Source organism: Astyanax mexicanus, chromosome 6, assembly GCF_023375975.1.
Source record: "Astyanax mexicanus isolate ESR-SI-001 chromosome 6, AstMex3_surface, whole genome shotgun sequence".
Lineage (NCBI taxonomy): Eukaryota > Metazoa > Chordata > Actinopteri > Characiformes > Acestrorhamphidae > Astyanax > Astyanax mexicanus.
In genome coordinates this window covers 26,023,362-26,038,169 of record NC_064413.1, presented here as the reverse complement: position 1 = coordinate 26,038,169, position 14,808 = coordinate 26,023,362, and the positions used below count along the sequence as shown (strand labels likewise).

General features: G+C 43.7%; 1 protein-coding gene across 1 annotated transcript in view; it reads left to right on the top strand.

Moving 5' to 3' along the window:
* The first annotated feature begins 4,236 nt into the window (after positions 1-4,236).
* Positions 4,237-14,808, top strand: part of LOC103027744 (potassium/sodium hyperpolarization-activated cyclic nucleotide-gated channel 3) — a 32,178-nt gene continuing 21,606 nt past the window's right edge. Inside the window, exon 1 of the mRNA XM_007256899.4 lies at positions 4,237-6,032. Coding sequence (XP_007256961.3) covers positions 5,470-6,032 — 563 coding nt within the window. The 5' untranslated portion in view covers positions 4,237-5,469. The remainder of the gene's footprint in view (positions 6,033-14,808) is intronic.

Sequence of the window (14,808 nt, the reverse complement as noted above, 5' to 3'; positions counted from 1 at the left end):
TTATTTGCTTTCACAAATTTTAACTACAATCTTCTTGCATGCCTAGAGGATGGTTAATTGCTTGCATGTGGACCTAACACACCCATTATGGCCCAGGATGCATTTTTATTGAGGTGAATAGTACACAGGATAAAACAAAATCATGTCAAATAAATAAATGTTGCTGGTAAATTCTGCCAAAAAATGTAACAAATGTTTGGCGTGATGCCGTGTCAGTGTGTCCATCTGTGTACGAGGTCAGTTTGTACTGGTCAGGAGTTCGACTGAAACCCTCAGGCTCAGCGAGTCTGCACTGTCTACTCACTCATATTGTGTGAGAAATGCCATCATGCTGTGCCCACAGATGCTCCTTTTTAATCAGTGCCAATGAGTGATGGCTAAAGCGGTAGAATTAGATTACAGGAATTGTAACCAATTATACATTTTTTTCAGTTTTGATGAAACCCCAACAGAGATTTGGAGTATCCAATTATTAATATAAAAAAACAAACAAACATTAAATTGCCAAGAACTGCTTGAAGAGTATGTGTGTTAAGTAATATTACAATTAGGATTTACACATATGGCTAAGGGTGCTTTCACACCTGACTTGTTTGGTCTGGACTTTCTGACGAACCAGGAGAACATAACATAAAGGAGAGCGGGAGAGAAAGAAAGAGAGAGGGGGAGAGAGAGAGTTCAGGAAGCAAGAACAGAAATGAGTGAGTAAATTTTTTTACAAATTATGTTGCTATTAAATGTTAAATAGCAATACTGATAATACAATAAATCACTTAAAAAACAAATACTAATTCATACACTCGTTTTGCCATTTGAAAGAAAGAGACAACAAGAGAGACAGGGAACAAGAGAAAGAGAGCCAAGTAGATTCAGCCTGCTGCACAGCAGTGAGATTTGTGCTAATAACATGTCCAAAATGTGGCAGTGAATCCTCCTGTGACACTTTAAAGCATCTTTTATGAGGAAATTGTGTTATTATGAGGTAAAGTCTGTTGTTGGAAGCTAGCCAAAAACAGAATGTATTTGGTTGATTAGCTTCCCTGCTAGTTAACTTAGTAGGCATGTTAAAATGTGGTTAAAAGTATGCTAAGCTAATTGTGTAAATACAGGACAGTGTTTCTGGAGAGCCCAATGAGCTGCACAGAGCTAGAGCTGTGCTGACAATTCAATTGAATTCAATTTTATTTATATACCGCAACAAAGGTTGCCACAAAGCAGCTTTACAGAGATAAACAGGTCCACACCTCTTATGAGCAGCACCACAGAGATGCCAATTTTATAGTGACACAGTGGCAAAGAAGGAACCAAGACTCAGTCAGAGGAACCCATCCTACTCAGGTTGACCTGCTCACTACAAACAAATAACAAACAACAAACAAATAACAGAAAAAAAACAGTACAGAGAATGAGCTATAGCTAATGTAACAGTACAGAGAATTAATGTGAGCTATAGCTAATGTAACAGGTACTAATTTATGAAAATAAAAATGTGATGGGCACAAATTATAGAGCTATGGCTAATATAGAAACAGATACTGAGTATGTTAAGTTAATCAGTGCAGGGTTGCAGAGCCGGAGTACAACACAGCGGGCAGTGGAGAGCCAGGCTGGGAACATCAGGACAAGGGAGCTGTGTCTGTATGGTAGGTGGGAATAAATTAAAACGTTACCATTGCATTTTGATTTTAGTTATTATACAGTTCATCAAGAAAAGGCAAGGCCAAATTAAAGCTTTTATTTTTCTTTTCCCAATTAGGTTTTTCATTTTAGATTTGACTGTGAAATTTTAGATTTTGACCTGTGTGGTAATAAAAAAGAAATGGCAAAAAGACTTTTTTTTCACATATGACCCATGCTCAAGTGAAAAAATTAATTGCAAATGATTGCAAGTTATTTAATTTCTTTTAAGTTTTATTTTGGGCAGGATTTACCTCCCATAGTGCCCGACTCTAAAATAGTCATTGAATTAAGTCTGTAAGGTTTTGTAAAAACAAAAATGTGTCCTTTAGAGATGGCTCAAAGCACAATTTACACTTCTTGACAGGAGCGTGCCAATTCTCACATAATGCTGTTTAAACAGTCTAGGGGCACTAAACACCCAAATACTAGTGACTATGGACAGTGAGCAGTGGACAGCTACCTCAGCACCCCAGGGTGCACCTCATGGTCTTTTCCTGAGGGAGGAGAAAACAACATTCCTTCACTCTCCTAGGTTTGCAAGGAATTGAACTGGCATGAAAGACTTGGAAAGAGTTTGGATTTCTACACGTGTGTAATTACAGAGCAGATATTCAGCTGGGAGTATTTAGGTTTGTGTGTGTGAGAGTGCAGATGCATCAGGCTGGAAATAAGAATGACTTTCCTTGTGTCCTCTATTATGTATATATGTATTACATTTCATTGCTTTCAAAGAGCTGCTGTGAGGTAATACATGTTTAAGCAGATGTAAATATTAAAAATGCTGTAGACTGCCAAACATTGTTTGTGTGTTTGCATTCATAGAGTATTACGAGTGCTGATTTGAATCAGCAACAGTCGAACAGTGAAAAAAAATGCATGATTTTTTATGCCATTGTAATGTATAATTTATATCAAACCGTGTAACTTAGATCAGGCTGTAAATGATCAACATCAGACTGTGTTGGTGATTGAGATCCGACTTTAATGGAACTCATACTATGTGAATAAATCAGATTGTATGACTAAAATCAGACTGTGTGATTAAGATCAGACTGTATGAATGAGATTAAGCTGTGTGACTAAAATCAGACTATGTGATTGAGATCAGATTGTGTGATTGAAATTAGACTGTGACTGAGATCAGACTGTGATTAAGATTAGACTGTGATTGAGATTAGACGGACTGACATCAGACTGTGTGCGATTGATATCAGACTGTGTGTGATTTAGATCAGACTGTCTGTGACTGAGATCAAGCTGTGTCACTGAGATAAGACTGTATGATTGAGATCAGACTGTGTGATTTAGCTGTGTCACTGAGATAAGACTGTGTGATTGAGATCAGACTGTGTGACTAAGATTAAGCTGTGTCACTGCGATTAAACTGTGTCACTGAGATTAGACTGTATGACTGAGATCAGACGGCGGGACTGAGGTTAAGATGTGTCACTGAGATTAGACTGTATGTTTACGATCAGCTTTTGTCACTGAGATCGGACGGCGTGACTAAAATCAGACTGTGTGACTGGGATTAAGCTGTGTCACTAAATTAGACTGTATGATTGAGATCAGACGGTGTGACTGAGATTAAGCTGTCACTGAGATTAGACTGTATGTTTACAATTAGCTTGTGTGACTGAAATCAGATTGTGTGACTGAGATTAGACTGTGTGATTGTGATTAGACTGTTTGGGACTGAGATTAGACTGTGTGAGTGAGATTAGACTGTATCTGATTGGCATCAGAATAATAATTTAGAGTGTGGTTTAGAACAGACTATTTCTATCAAACTTTGTCACTAACAAAGTTAAACTGAGTGATTGAGATACGACTGTAAAGAATTATGTGTGTAACCAAGAGCGGACTGTGATTTAGATCAAACTGTGTGTAGTTTAAATCATATTGTGTTGTTTAAGTTAGACTGTGTGTTTGTGATCATGTTGTGCATCTAATTAAAATGCATGGTTTTTGATTTCATCTTCCATCCAAATGTAAAAACTTCTAGCCACTTCTGGCCGGTTTCCCTGGACATTGTGAACCACTGGTTAGACTGTGTGTGTGTGTGTGTGTGTGTGTGTGTGTGTGTGTGTGTGTGTGTGTGTGTGTGTGTGTGTGTGTGTGTGTGTGTATGTGTGTGTGTGTGTGTGTACGTGTGTGCGTGTGTGGAACGCTGATAATGTCCTTCTTTTCTTCTTTAATTTGCAGCGGCTGCACTGTGTCACCTCAGATCAGATCAGACAGACAGACAGAGCTGCTGCTGCTACTGGAGAATTAAAAACATCCACCCATCTCTCTCTCTCTTTTTCTCTCACTCTCTCTATCTCTCTCTGCATCTGCCTCTTTATGTTTCTTCATCTCTTTCTTTCTTTAACTATTTTTATTCTCTCTCTCTTTCTGTCTCTCTTTCTCTCTCTTTCTTCTGTGTCCATTTTTTCTGCCTGTCTCTGGTTGCTTCTGTCTTTCTTTCAGTATTTCTCTTACTTTTCTCTCACTTACTGTGTGTCTCATTTATTTCTCTCTCTCTCTCTCTCTCTCTCTCTCTCTCTCTCTCTCTCTCTCTCTCTGACCCCTCCCTCTTTGTCCATTCCCTGCCTCTATTGGTGGAGACCCTCGTGTGACGTATGCCTCATACCTGTGCTGTGGAGCGCGCGGCCTTGGGGAGCGGTGATGAGGATGCTGCTACCATGGCAACAAGACGGCGGGCTCGAGCCCGTTCGCGTGCGTGCTTATATATTTATTTATTTATGTACTTACTTAGCTCGGTTGTTCGCGCGCGCGCGCTGTCACTCATGAAGCAGCGCGTCGTCGTGCTGGACGTTCAGGCGGGACCGCGTGTGTGTATGAGTGAGTGAGTGAGTGTGTGAGTGAGTAACTGTGTGTGATTGATCGTTCATGTAAGTGCGCGCGCGCGCGTCTGTGTGTGATTGTATCCGCGTGGCGGTCCGGGAACGAACCGGTTTAAGCGCGTGACGTGCGGGCCGTGACGGCGCGCGGGGCTCTCCGCTCGGTCTCGCGCTCCGTTTCACCTTCAGCGCGCGAGGGTGACGTTTCTCTTATTAATGGCGCGCGCTTCCGCTCAGCGAAGCCCTGTTGCGCGCTGAGAGGCGAGCTTCGCTTCTTTACCAACATCACCATCATCATCACCAGTATCACCAGTAATACCAGCATATCACCAGCTTCATCAACAGGATCATCAGCATCCTCAGCATCACCATCGTTATCAACATGTTGTGATGCCGGTGCGTGCAAATGCGAGAGCGTGTCAGAATGAATCAGCGCGCGCGTGAGTCAGCGCGCGCGTGTGGGAGCTCCAGACGGACCGCGCGCGCCGGACACTGACGGCGTGGCAGCGGCAAGATCAAACAGCACGGCAAGAAGGAAGGAGCGCGCGCGGTACGCGGAGATGGCGCCGGCGGGGCGGCAGCACTGACGGACGGACGCGCTGAAGGACACACGGCCCTGCGCGCGCAGCCAAGGGCATTGAGGGCAGAGACATGTGAATGAGAGACAGGCAGGAGGCACGAGCGCTGCGGGAGCGCGCCTTACACTGCCGCGACGCGTCACACACAGAGAAGTGTAACAGGTCAGAGTACACACCGAGAGTGTGTGAGTATGAGTGTGAGTGTGTGTATGAGTGTGGTGCTGTATGTGAGCATGTGTGTATGAGAGGGTTTTGTAAGAGTGTGTTAGTGAGAGAGAGAGAGTGCGTGTGTGAATGGGAGTAAGAGTGTATAAGTTTATGTGTGTGTGAGTACATGTGTCTGTGTGTGTGAGTGAGTGTGTGTTGTCATGGATGGTGCGGTTGGCACCGCTGCCCGTAACGGTGAGCCGAAGCGGCGCAGTAAGGGCAGTCTGCCATCACCTGGCTGCCGCCTGTCCCAGGCCTCTCTAGAGGGTGAGCGTGGGGACCCGCCTGCCCGTCGCCGCCCATCCGTTATGAGCTCCTCTCGAGATGGTGGCCCCTTCCGCTCAGGCACCGCAGCCGGCACTGCTGCGGGGACCCCCACCACACCAGTCCCGTTGCCCCCACGCTCTGTGGGCTTTACAGCATCCCGGGCAGCCCTGGCCTCCACCTCCTCCTCTGGGACGGGTGTGGTGGTGGTGGCAGCAGCACCCGAGACGAGTGTGAGCACTGCTGCCGGAACACCTGAGGCCCTGCCGGGTCTGGATGGAGAAGACTACAGCTACTCCAACCAGTCCACCTTCATCCAGAGACAGTTCGGTGCCATGCTGCAGCCCGGAGTCAACAAGTTCTCCCTGCGTATGTTCGGCAGCCACAAGGCCGTCGCTCTGGAGCAGGAGAGGCTGAAGAGTGCGGGAGTGTGGATCATCCATCCGTACAGCGACTTCAGGTACAGAATGGAGAAATGAGTGATGAATGCTGGAATGGTAAGAAGAGTGCTGTATTAGGGGCCTACAGATGGAACAAGTGGCTGGGTGGTGGCTGGATGGATGATGCAGACAGATGGGTGGAGTAAAGGGTGAGAAGGTAAAGAGTGATGAATAGGATATAATTATTGGGTGTAGAAAAGGATAAAGGGCAGGAGGTGATGGGGTGAATGGATGTAGACAGATGGGTGGAGAAGGTGGAGAGGGAGTATGTAAAATAAGTAATCGAGGGCGAGATGGCAGAAACAGAGATAGGGAAAGAAGAAATGGGGATTGAGGGCATGGTGAAGAGTGCATGTATAAAAGGTTAAAAGAGAGAGTAAAGAGAAAGTTAGTGGAAAAAATATAAAGAGATTATGGAGAAATGGATGGAAAGAATGGGGGAAATAAAAAGGGTAGTTGTACAAGGAAGTCATATATAAGTGGAGTGAGTAGAGAAAAAGGTAATGATGGATGAAGGGATGAGGTGTGCATGTGGATAGTGAACAGCGCAGGTAGAAGAGCTAGGGTCAGGAAAAGAGTGAACAGGTGAGCTAGAGCAGGAGGGATGAGAGGGAGGTGTAGACAGTGGAGAAAAAAGTGAGAGGTAAGTAAAGACAGGTGGATGGGTGGACTGATGGATGGATGCACAGGGAGAGTGATAATAAAGATTGATGAATGTGCAATGGGAAGAAAAAGGATGGGTGGGATGGATGGATTGATGAGGAGGAGGGACAGATTGATTGAGATGCTGTGGGAGGTAGAAAATTATGAAAGTGGAAAAGAGAGATTGAGCAACTAAGTAGCAAAGGTGAGGGTGAACAAGAAAGATAGGTAGTAAGAGAAGGACAGAGAGGAGAGAGACAGACAGCGAGAGAGGGAGGAAGGGGAGAGGGAGGAGGGAGGTAAGCCCCCTGGTGGGGCGGATGGAATGGATGGAGAGATCAGAGCAGAGGGAAAAACACAGACACCAGATTTGTAGGAGTTACCGAGAGAATGACACTCTGAAAGGTGTGTACAGAAAGGGATTTCTGGGGCGTGTGAAAGCTGATGGCAGCTATGGCGGTGCAGATGGATGGATAGACAAAAGGATGAATTAATGGATTGACAGATGAATAGATGTGTTTAGTTGTACCGTTTTAAATAAGATCTAGTGGATGTATTTGCGCATCTTATAGGGTTGAGCTTGTCACTCTTTTTAAGTTGAACTGGCAATCCAACTCAAAACTACATGCTAAATGCAGCCACTGCCCTAAACAGTGGTGTTGCCAGATTTACAAAAAAAAAAGATAAAATCTCCTTTAATTTGATTTGCATACATTTGCAAAAGATTCACAGATTTTGGTGACAATCAGTAGCACCAGAGACCTTGGTTCTGTGCCCCCTGCTGGTGCAGTGCTGCATGTAGTGGGCGTTATTTACTACAACACTGGCATGAAGTGGTGTGTGGCCTCTGGCAACTGGCTCGGCTCTGTGGGAGCAGTTTTAGGATCTAAACACTCCTCTGCGGTTACAGGATGTCTGGCAGAGAACATGCAAATTGAGCTGCACAGAATAAACTGGGGATTTGGCACGACTGGATATTTGATAATTTTTACTCATTCACCCAATCACACTTCTCAGTCATGAACACCTGGCAGAACTTGGCGTAAATACTATTAAAAAATTATGTAAATTCTTGTAGATGCTTGCCCAGTGTTTCCAGATGGACTTTACCCGCAACAGGATGCAGCCAACTACAGTCTTGGATAGGGGTGGGCAGTTCCAGTCCTGGAAGTCTGCATTTGTTTCAGCACACTTGATTTAATTCACCTATTAATTGGCAGGTTTAATAGGTCTATTAGGAAAAGGAAATCAATAAACTGTGCTGGTCTCCATACTCCAAAACACAAAGCAACATATGTATTAATTTAGCCCACACACACTCAGATTGGTGCAGCATCTAGTGATGGGTGATGGTTTGTAAATTCTATTACTAGGAAAAGAGTGGAACGTTCAGGATTCACAACACATGTTTTATATTATTGCTGTCCATCAAAGAAAAAAAACTTCAAACTTTAAAAGAGAAGGAAAAACCGTTTGGATCTTTAATGGAAATCAATGCAAAAACATTTCCTTCCATGTCATTTTGGAGCATTTATATTTAACCAGTTATCAAGAAATCTGACACAATGTAAAGAACAATAGTATGTAAAAAATGAACAATGAAAAAAATATATAGATACATGGTTTTGCATGACAATATCAATATGCACTGACATGCTGCTTTTTCTATGTCCCATGGAAGGTAAAGAATGCTGCACTGACCTGCATGATCATTTCCATCCATTGTGCTGTCCACTGTGGGTGGTAATGCCTTCTATGATTTATTTCCAGTACTCATCTTACAGTGTTAAGGTGTCAAGAAATGTTTACTGCCTTCACAACTTTAAGAAAGGAATGTCCTATCCATCTGACACCCACTATCAGATCTTACTCGAAGAGCACAGGTGCCGATGTTCAAGATGTGGGAATTCCCGAGCTATCCCCTGAGTTGACTCTATAACACTTTTAACAATTTAATGCTGTTCCATGACTTTTGGCATGTCTGCGCACACACACGCTTCACAGAGTAAAACTGTGCAGATCATGCATGCAAATCATGCATGCAAATCATCTCTCACTACAACTACTGGCTCTGACTGAAACCTGGATTAAACCTGAAAACACTGCTACTCCGGCTGCACTTTCAAATAATTATTCCTTTACCCATACTTCTCGTCTCTCAGGACGAGGAGGTGGAACTGGCCTATTGCTCGCGAATGGCTTAAAATACACTCCACTATTACCTGCAAACTCATACAACTCGTTCGAGTATCATGCCACACTGGTTAATACTCCATCAAAACTTACTGTCGTTGTCATCTACCGTCCTCCTGGACAAATGGGCGAGTTCACACATGAACTTGACATGCTACTGTCTTCTATCCCCGAGCAAGATTGCCCCATGCTCATTCTAGGGGATATGAACATCCATCATGACAGTACCAGCTTCACAGACTTCTCATCCCTCATGCAGTCTTTCGATCTGGAGCAGGTCCCCAGCCCCCCAACACATAAAGCTGGCAAACATCTAGACCTGATCTTCACTCGTAACTGTGACACCGACTCTTTAACTGTCACTCCTCTACACCTCTCAGACCACTTCTTCATGCAACTCAACGTTCGCATTTCGAAAAAAAACACAGCTACTCCTACTATGGTCTCGTTCCGCCGAAATCTTCGAGATCTCCCAGCAGACCAGTACTCCTCGCTGGTGACTGACAATATGCCTCCATTAGGCTCATTTTCATCACTCAATGTTAATGATGCCACTGATACTCTTTGCTCCACATTAAGCTCCTGTTTGGACGACCTCTGTCCTCAAACATCTCGAGCCATTAAACCAAGCAAACCGCAGCCATGGCTCAAAAATGACACGCTCAGGGAACTACGCTCCAAACTCAGAGCTGCTGAAAGAAAATGGCAAAAAAAGCAAAACCAGACAGACCTAAAAAACTACCAACTGCTCCTGGCTTCTTTTTCAGCCAGCCTCACTGCTGCTAAAGCTGAATTCTATCACAAAAAAATCAGCTCCCTCACAGACTCCCGGAAACTATTTGCTACATTCAAAACACTACTCAACCCTGCACCTCCTCCTCAGGCTACCTGCCTTACGGCTGAAGCTCTTGCCTCATTCTTTACTGGGAAAGTGGCAGCTATCAGCAGACAGTTTACTGATGCGACATGTAGCAGTCCTACATCATGCTCTGCTGCCCGGTATCCCTCTACCGAAGGCGTTGCTTTCTCCTCGTTCGCTCCTCTCACTGAGAACGAGACACTGGCTCTCCTAACGCGTAGCCGTCCTACTACGTGTCCACTTGACCCGATTCCTTCAGACCTTCTGCAAACCATTGCACCTGCAATCATTCCGGCTATTACTCACACGATCAATGCCTCTTTAACATCTGGTGTGTTCCCGACTGCTTTTAAACAAGCACAGGTCACACCACTGCTTAAAAAGCCTTCTCTCAACCCCGCCCAGGTTGATAACTACAGACCGGTCTCACTACTGCCTTTTCTTTCTAAAACATTAGAAAGAGCAGCTCTCAATCAAGTCTCTGGCTTCCTCACCCAGAATGACCTCCTGGACCAGAACCAATCTGGTTTCAAGAAAGGGCACTCTACTGAGACGGCTCTGTTGTCTGTGACAGAAGCGTTAAAAACTGCTAGAGCTGCAGGACAGTCCTCAGTGCTCATTCTGCTTGACCTCTCGGCTGCTTTCGACACAGTCAACCATGACTTCCTCCTAACTATACTCTCGAACATGGGGATCTCAGACAATGCGCTGTCATGGTTCAGATCGTACCTCACTGGGCGCTCGTTCAGGGTGTCATGGCAAGGACGGCTGTCCCCAGCCCACTCGTTACCCACTGGGGTTCCCCAGGGTTCGGTACTGGGACCTCTTCTCTTCTCAATATACACCACCTCTCTAGGTCGGGTTATCCACTCACATGTTTTTTCCTACCACTGCTTTGCTGACGACACTCAGCTATACCTGTCGTTCTCACCAGATGATCACTCAATCTCTGCACGAATATCACAGTGTCTCTCAGACATATCCGCATGGATGAAGGAACATCACCTCCAACTAAACCTCTCAAAGACTGAACTTCTGGTCATACCAGCAAAACCTTCTATTCAACACAACTTTGCCATAACCATCGACTCTCTCTCTCTCTCTCACCGACAAAGGTTGCTAGGAACCTGGGTGTCATGGTTGATGACCAGTTCTCTTCACGCACCATGTGGCCTCAGTTGCTCGATCCTGCCGCCTTGCGCTTTACAACATCGGAAAAATTCGACCGTTTCTGACGCAACAGGCCACCCAACTCCTGGTACAAGCTGTGGTAATCTCATGCCTCGACTACTGCAATGCCATACTAACTGGCCTCCCGGCCTGTGTAGTAAAACCACTACAGATGATTCAGAATGCAGCAGCACGTTTGGTCAACCAAAACGGGCATATGTCACTCCGCTGCTCATTGAGCTCCACTGGCTACCGGTTGCTGCTCGCATCAAATTCAAAGCGCTTACAATCGCCTACAAGGTGATGACAGTACAGGCTCCTTCCTACCTGCACTCGCTGCTGAAGGCTTACGCTACCTCCCGGCCGCTGCGCTCCTCCAATGAACGTCGCCTCGCTTTGCCAAACACTCACACAAAGCAATCCAGACTATTCTGATACAGAGTTCCCCAATGGTGGAACAAACTACCTTCCACTACCAGATCAGGAGAATCTCTCGCTATCTTTAAGAAACTCCTGAAGACAGAGCTCTTCAAAGAGCACTTACTCTCCTAACACCTCTAACAAACTAACTAATTCTAACCTCATCTCCTTCTTCCTCTTCTCTACTCCTCTATCCCATTATTTCCCTCTGACCTCCTTAAGGCCCTATCTATAGATGCTTTATTTTTAACTTCTATTATTGTTGTACTTAACCTCTTCTATTATTTGCACTTCAATATTGTAAGTCGCTTTGGACAAAAGCGTCTGCCAAATGTAATGTAATGTAATGTAAAACGCTTCTTTGAGCCACCTGTGGAAAACCCTCAACAGAACAACTTGAGTACTATGCAAAAGACTGCAGCTAATTTGTCTTCTTCTGCAGCTGCACAGCACTCACTTATAATATTGGTATTCATGTCTCGTAGTACATGTATAATGCATGATAAAAGCCTCTAAGCTTGCTATTGTATATCCATAAATTAGTGCTTTGAATACATAAATACATTTATGATTTTAACTGTAAAAATGTTCTTCTAATTGTATTATTCTTCAGTAATTCCACACTGCGGATCCCTCCATCAGAGTGTACATGTGGCAAATACACCATCGTATGTCAGTAAAGTGAGTGAGAGAGAGAGAGAGAGAGAGAGAGAGAGAGAGAGAGAGAAGGAAAAGACAGATTGGGAAGTGTCGTGTTGAGTGATTCTTGTCTGGGTGGTACTTTGAAAGCAGAAGCGAAAGTGTTTGTCTGCTGATTGCTCCTAAGATGTGTGTGTGTGTGTGTGTGTGTGTGTGTGTGTGTGTGTGTGTGTGTGTGTGTGTGTGTGTGTGTGGCACTATGATATATGACGTGTGATTTGAGTCTGTGGCCTAAATTCATTCTCGCTGATGAGCTGAAGTGGGGCTGGGAGTCCCAGCAGACCGGCTTTAATCGTCTGTGTGCTGCTAGCATTAGAGCAGCAGCATGGCCTGTTCACACCCTTACCTGCAACCACAGCAGCTTTCAGCACCATCACACCTTCCTCGCTGCTTCACCTTTTCTACCCCTGACCTCTGATCTTGAATCTTCTTTCCTTCCGACTCTTCTTCCTTCCTTCATTTTAGTAAAATATCACATTAACCCATATTTCCCATGATTGTAATCCAAGATCTGTCTAAAATCAAGTCAGAGATCTGTTTGGTGTTTTGCCACTGAAGCTACAGTACAAAGCTGACATAGCTAACAATTAATGAAGAATTATACCCCACCAATTAACACTGTGCAGACTGCAGGGTTAAATCAGTCACACACCTGCCAAACAGCACATCTCAAGTACATCATGTACAATACACTTGGTTTCTGCTGCTGTAGGAGATACAGTCATAGTAATAAATGGATCGTAGTGCATCGCATAGTGTGTAATCAAGGGTATAACTCTTAGGGGTGTTTGAGACAGCCACAGAAACTGTGATATGAACCAAAAGCAATGTGATATTTAGAAGTTTCACAACATCAGTACAGTACCTGAAGTTATCTATAGTAAGGTACACTTTTGACAGTGACAGTAGACCAACATGTAATTGTTCGTAAGGTTCTAACACACAAGGTCAGTAAGCTAGCTATAAAGCACTCTGACCAACAGAAGTGAGGATAGCTTTAAAAACAAATATTGAGAAGCTTGTTTTCCCAACAAATAAATATAAGGATGCATATTTGCAAAAAATCATAGGAAAGCTGAACCTCAAAGGAATACCCACATTTGTATAATTTGTGTGTTTGAGCAAGTTCTGATAGTGGGTGACAGATGGATGGGACATTCTATTTTTGAAGTTGTGTGGGCATTAACATTCTTGAATCTGAAATGTCACATATGAATCAGGAACATGTCCTAGAAGGCATTAACACTCACAGTGCACAGTACAGTGGCTGGTAATGACTAGAATTGTGGCTAGAATTGTCCATTGAATCAGATCAGGAGGCCTAGCATGCACGTGTATGCAATTCTCTTTAGCTCTCATGATAATTGGCATGTCAGTGTATTTGAATTGTTCCGTAAGCATGTGATGACTTGCTGGAGTTCATATTCATGCTCATTCTCCCAAATTTGTGTTGTTTCATAACACTGAAAATAGCTTGCTTCAGTGACAGATTAATGCTAGCATCACAGGCATTATTTCATATTTAGTATTTATAGCACATACCCAAATGTACCCAGACAAACCTTCTAACAATTTATTTATTTTAAGATGCACTCATGGCATCCATTAAAATGCACTGCCAGTAGGATGGGACACTATAGAACAGTTGTGCATTAACCTGAGGTCACCATGCCCTCAAGTTATCCCTTAGAGAAATATAAAATCCCTGTGCACTGGACTGTGGAAAAGCATTCTCTTCAGTGATGGAGCTTTATTCAGTACCTTATAGAATGACTTTGGGTGCCATTTGCAATTCAGAACTTTATTCTTTTTAATGCAATCAGATCCTCACAGAAATGTTTCAATATCAAGGTTAATCTGGAAAGGTAGAGGCTATTGCTGCAGTAAAGGGGAGAGAGATTTGACAAATTCAAAGGTCAAGTTCTAAAAAGCACCTGTTTAAAACACACACCTTAAAAAAACTGTTGCATCCAGAAAGAAGTGTCTAATTGCAATGCTAATCAGATGGAATATAAAGGTTACCGGAATCAATAAATGATAAAAGATTTTGACTAATATGGGCAAATTATGATAATTTTTATTGAGCTACACTTTCTGAAGTAGTGTGTAACATCTGTGTAATGTAATGACGGAAGTCTTGGCACGGAGTTGTAGAGGTTCCTAATGGTGTATATTCAGGTAGACTTTAAAGCATGGGTGAAGTGTTGATATCGTGTATAGCGTCCAGTAGTGTCCACATATTTTTAATCTGGAATAGATTAGATATAGATAGAATAGATAGCACTGTGGCTGTACATGGCATAACATCATTGTGTCTTTGCGGTAGTAGAGACAGCAGCAGTATGTGGATGAGCATTGTCCTGTTGTAATAGAGTAGTGGTTGCAGGAACTTATTTTCACAAGTTTAGGCTATCACCCCACACCATGACACCAGGCCTTCTGGATGTGTGGTCTGTGACAACAAACCGTTATTTTTTAGTTTTAGTTTATTATCTCCACTATGACAAAAGCAGAAGGTGACCATCAAAAACCTTACAACAATAAAGGTCCTTTAACCAGTGGCCCTACCTTTACTGACAAAGAAAACCTGCTGATTTATACAAACTTCTGCTAGAGAGAGTAGGCCCATATCTGTTTACGATGCACAGTGCAGTCAGTTCTGAATACACCAGCCTCCAGGTGGATTATTCCAGCTCACTGTGCCCATGGATTTATGCTGGAGTTATTATAGTTGTCGCGAATGAAAATGTCATAGCAGTGTTAAGCCTATATCTGCACCCTGTGTGAGTGTGTGCGTGTTGATGTGTTTAGTT